Source organism: Spea bombifrons, chromosome 3 (genome assembly GCF_027358695.1).
Source record: "Spea bombifrons isolate aSpeBom1 chromosome 3, aSpeBom1.2.pri, whole genome shotgun sequence".
Taxonomy (NCBI): Eukaryota; Metazoa; Chordata; class Amphibia; order Anura; family Pelobatidae; genus Spea; species Spea bombifrons.
Genome location: NC_071089.1, coordinates 85,765,470 through 85,770,828, shown reverse-complemented (window position 1 = coordinate 85,770,828; position 5,359 = coordinate 85,765,470). Strand labels below are relative to the sequence as shown.

Below are 5,359 nucleotides of genomic sequence, written 5' to 3'. Positions count from 1 at the left end.
AGGGAGTGTTGAAGAGCCCAGAGTTTCCCGCATTACACGTCCTCTCGGGTTCTGTTGGGGGCCCAGGTAATAAGGGTATGGCTTGTACTTTTTATGAAGCTGTTCTGATCCCTATAAAATACACAAACTTAGCCAGAAAGGTAGCACTCCTATAAAAAAAAAAAACTCGTGATGCTCAGCCATAGGAACACTTGGCTAAATATCATGGGTCAATATTGTGGTTCTACAGCACATGGGGCAGCTACATGTTGGCTACTCCGACATTACACAAAAGCCTCTGGTTATTTAGCAATGGTGCGAACGAAAAGAAAAAAAAAAAAATTGCGTCTGAGAACAGCACTTTCTAACTAGATAAAAAATGTAAGCCATGTATAAAAATCCCATACAAAGACGGCACCATTGCCAATATGCCAACTGTGCCTCTGTAGTAGTTTTTTTTTTTTTTTTTTTTAACTGATCTCTTACCTGCAGCCCTTCTTAGGCATGGTAGGAGTAATACTGCTCTACTACTATGGTGTGGTGAATCTTAAGCACCACAACCATCTAGAAATCTTCCATCAGGCCACAAAATGTTTATTGCACAAATCCCATAATTTACATGCTACTTTTGATTTGCCCACTCTATGCTAGGAGTGTGTGCACATTAACCCCAGCATTCTGGGCCACCAAACCAGCAGCACACATCCAGCAGGCATTTAAATTATACAATCTCTCCTTTATACATAACTCTACACATTAAGCAGAACCATAGAGAACTATCCAGATCATTTGGAGTCTCACTTTTTCTGGGGGTAAAAACTTGGCCCTCAAGAAGCCATCCCTTTGGTTATAACATACAGAGCCTCACTTATGGCTGTCCTGTCTTTACATATGACCCCAAACATGATGTATACAGGTTATGGTGGCACACCAGCAATCTGTTAATATCTAGACTAATGCAACAATCATTAACACATTCAGCTCCATTGAGAAAGTGATTTAGGGAGACAGCAAACACGATGAGTTAATACCCAGGTATGCAGAGAGCCCAAACCAAGGGCTCAAATATTAGTTGGCATTAATCCATTTAGTGCCAGGGAGCCTGTACAGGTCTCTACAACAGGAAGACGTCCACAATGAAAAACTGGCCATATTTATAGTGTGTTAAGCTATACGGATCAAGAATGTGAAGGTATTTGACACCCCCTGTCTTTAGAAATATGGCTCACTGTATTTAAAATGGCAAACACAGGTCCGTGGCGTCTAGCCAGATGAATGAATCTTTTTCTGCTGGAAAGCCATCAGTCTACACATGGCCAACGCATACTAAGCCCTGACATTAATGGGTTAATATACAAGTCTGCAGACGTTCCCCGGAATCGCGCTCATACAGTCTCGGGTTCCCTGCACTCTTCAAACCCATTGATGATGGGTCCAGAATCGTGGTTGCTTTCTATGGAGGACTCGCTGCCCGTGCTCTCCCCGGACAGCAGTCTGGTCACCCTCAGGTCCGCCTTTAAAGTCTGTAGGTCATTGCCCAGGCTCATCTCCCCGAGATCATTGATGAGTTGAGACAATTCGTGCTTCGCCACCACCACCTCCCCCTCTTCTTCTTCCCCGCCACCCTCTCCCCCACCCCCGGTGTCCAGCACGTCCTCACACTCAAAGCTCATGGCCCTCTCCTCCTCCTCTTCTCCCTGCAGGTCCTCGGTAATCGAGCCCAGCTTGGGAGCGCTCCGGCTGCGCTCCACCGGCGGCTTGTAGCAGCACTGTCCGTTTAGCAGCTTCCTCAGCGGGACCAGCGGGATGCTCTGTTCTCCGATCAGCTGCTGCTGCTGGTGCCTGGCATCCTCCCTTCTCTTGAGCCTCTTAAACTCTGCCAGGGCGTTGGCCGAGGTTTGGTAGAGCAGCAGTGCCATGGCTTTAGCCTTCTCCGGCTTGGACACCAGCACTGCGTGACAGCGCAACATCACCGCCTTGTGCTTCATCTCGTGCCGGTAGATCCAAGCAAAGATCTTGGGCAGCCTCGAGTCCGCCACGCAGTAGGTCACCCGGTGCAACAAATAGAGGTGCCCGGGGCGCTTGGCTTTGTCCTCCACATGCACCATGCGGATGCCCTGAGAGCTGACAGTCAGTTTCATTTTGGTGCCATGTTTGCCCATCTCACTCTTGCTCCAGATCTTGCCCACTGCCAGGTCCGTGCAGCCTTCTCCTTTGGACTGAAGGGTGGTTGCGTTGCCCAGGTAGAGCACCGTGTAAGTGGGGTCCTCCCCCGTGATCTTGATCTTCTTCCTCTTGGACTTGAACATGCTGCCCACCCGGGTCAGTGCCCCCTCCGGGCACGATTTAGCGAAGGAGGTGAGGGCGCCGTAGTTGAGGCTCACCGCATAGCCCTTCTGCTTCGCCTGCTTGTTGTCCTCCTCGATCAGGTCAAACTTGTTTTTCTTCCAGGGCAGCATCTCGTTGCTGAGACAGGAGCTGGAGAGCGGAAAGCGCGCTGAGGGCTGGATACGTCTTTAGCGCATTCCCTGTAGCTCCGGAGGAAGCGGGGATCTGTCAGTGCAGCTCGGCTGTGTGCGCTCATTGCATATACGCTGCGCTCCTCCCACCGGCGGCTGCTGCTCTCTGCCTCCTCAATGTAGCCTTCCAGCCTGAGCACCGGCAGATATAGTCTGGGGTGGACCATTAGCTCCCTGAAAGCAGGGGAGGCGCGAAAACACACTGCTCCCCTTTAACCGTTTACATGCTACGCCTTGTAGCAAGCGTGAATGTGTTTTTTGTTTAACCTGCTCTGCATAATCTATGTCGCAGTCTCCAAACTGTGAGTGCAAATTATATGAGGTACAAACATATGAAATAGCACCTTCTGAGAGAGTCTGCAAGAGTAAATATACTAGATAGGGAGCGCACTGGTAGCCTCTGAAATAAATTATTCATAGCGGTTGTCAAAACATCCAAGGAATGGGAGCCAGTAATAACCTGACCTGGATTTCATGGCACATGGAAAAAGTCACTTCCTATGCCAATTATAAAGTTAACGTGGCTGATGGAGCTCTTGGGTATGTTAGTATATGTAGTATATGTTATAGTATATGTTAGTATATGTAGTATAAGGTGTTTACGTCCTGCAGGTCTCCTTTAATATACTTATTCCTGCTGTGAAGGCCTCAGGCTGTGTGACGGATGTATATGATCACAAAATGCAGGGCCGGCCCTGACACTCTTAAGGCTGCCTATAATGTCGGGATATGAAAGCTACGTTTTTTATGCTCACGTAGTGTGTGGCGGGGCATATACGACCAGTGGTGGGGCATATATGGCCAGCGGTGGAGCATATCTGGTCAGTGGCCACGCACCACAGCGCCCAATCTGATGTGTATGGAGCGATGTTGGCTAGTGGCCCACCGGGCATTTTCCCAGAGGCCAGTCCAGGCCTGACAAAATGAGATTACTCCCATGTTATCCCCATTATGATTACTGAATACCGTACAGGCTGACCAGATGTATGTCTCAGCCAATCAGGCGTGCTGACAAAAAGTCTTATTTCACGCCCTTGCAGAAAGAAACTCATTTTCAAAACACATCCTTAAAGGGGATTTATTATGATTTTTTTACTTTTTGATTGATTTATAAAGCACTATCATATTCCACAAGGCTGTAAAATGAACAAACTAGACATGACAAGCAGTACCCAAAAACTGGGACTTAAAGTCACCCTATTGTAAGTGCGATTTGTTGTGACCGCTTCAGAACGTATACTGCCACTTAGCTAGGGTGACTAGTAGACATCCACGTAGCCAGAGACACTAGGGGAAACGCATTATAAACACATGCATATGTAAGTGTAGGTGAATCAGCCAGGGAATAATACGTTTTGTTTTACTCCTCTGTATTCGGACAGCATTAAACTATCCGTTCAGAGGTAGTATGGCCTGCACGCAACAGGGCTATCTGTGTTTCAGAACCAGTACAGGACAATTTGTTTTAGGACAGCTTCAGTATTTGTATCTTATTACGCCACACGCAGGTTTTGAAGTGAAAGCTGAATGTAACATGTAATGGAAAATCCATATCTCCTATTAAAAAAAATAGTGATATACTACTGCCACCTGTCAGTACTGTATGGAGTTACAGCACAGAGGCTATCGCATTGTGCTACTTGAACACCATGGGATTAAATGTTTTCAAGCAAAATGCCACACCTTGAGCAGGGGTAGGCAACAGCAAGCCATATTCACCATGGGCTTCCACAAGCCTGGTTACAGACACTCTACTAGACCTGGTTGCCAGCCAACTCTTCGTGTTCGTGGGGGGAAAAATCTTCGTATTTCGCGAATATTCGCCCATTCCTGTGTTCCTAGTTGGGCGAATATTCGTGTACATTCTTTGTGTTCGTTTTTTTCTTCGTTTTTTGTAGAAGGGGTTAATACGGGGTTAAAGCAGTATGGACTACGCAGCAGATTTGGCGCTAGTACCGTATTTGCTCGATTATAAGACGACCCTGATTATAAGACTAATAATCAGGGTTGTCTTATACGTCACATTTCAGGAGGCAGAATGGCGTATAGAGGGTTAAAAGGCATTTCACAGAGCACTCTGCCTCCAGAAATGCCTTATGCCCCCCATTTAACACTCCCTCCCCCTCCCTCCTCCAAACTTACCGGTGCTTCTGACTCCCCGGTGCTTAGTCTGGGTAGCGTGTAGAGCTCTACGTGATTCGCATAGATAACTTCCGCTTGAGCGGAAGTTGTCTACACGAATCGCATAGAGGTCTACACGCTGCCCAGACTAAGCACCGGGGACTCAGAAGCACCGGTAAGTTGGGGGGGGGCATAACACAGGAGGATCCAGGTCCCCTGCATCTGAGTCCCCAGTGCTTAGTCCGGGCAGTGTGTAGAGCTCGTGACTAAGCACCGGCAGTGGCGTCAGCAGGGGGGGCCAGAGGGGGCCATGGCCCCCCAACATCATGCTGTGCCCCCCCAATTGAAACGCCGGCTTTTTTTTTAATAGACCCGGAGGAGAGAAAGAGAGGCGCCGATCGGTCGCTGAGGATTAAGTTCTCAGCAACCGTTCGGCGCCTCCCACTCTTCTCCGCGACCACGAGGCCTCTGCCTTGGTCGCAGTGCCGGCATTTCAAGCCGGGCGCCGGTATATGTCGTCATATCCGGTGCCCGGCAGTGAAGCCGCGCACACTGCAGAACCAGGGATACAGAGACCTCGCGATCTCACCGCTGGACAAGCCCAAGGTAAGTGAACTTCAAAGGGGGGTAGAAAGTTAGGAGGGGGTTAGAGAGTCAGAAGAGGTAGATAGGAAGTGAGAAGGGGTAGATAGGTATAGATTGGGAGGGAGAGGGGATAAATAGGATAGATTGGGAGGGAG

At 48.7% G+C, this 5,359-nt stretch overlaps 1 protein-coding gene across 1 annotated transcript; it reads right to left on the bottom strand.

Moving 5' to 3' along the window:
* Positions 1–454: 454 nt before the first annotated feature.
* On the bottom strand, positions 455–2,627 carry FAM43A (family with sequence similarity 43 member A). Its single transcript, XM_053459757.1, has one exon. The coding sequence runs from the start codon at positions 2,436–2,438 to the stop codon at positions 1,365–1,367; it is 1,074 nt and encodes a 357-aa protein (XP_053315732.1). The 5' UTR covers positions 2,439–2,627; the 3' UTR covers positions 455–1,364.
* Positions 2,628–5,359: the final 2,732 nt, after the last annotated feature.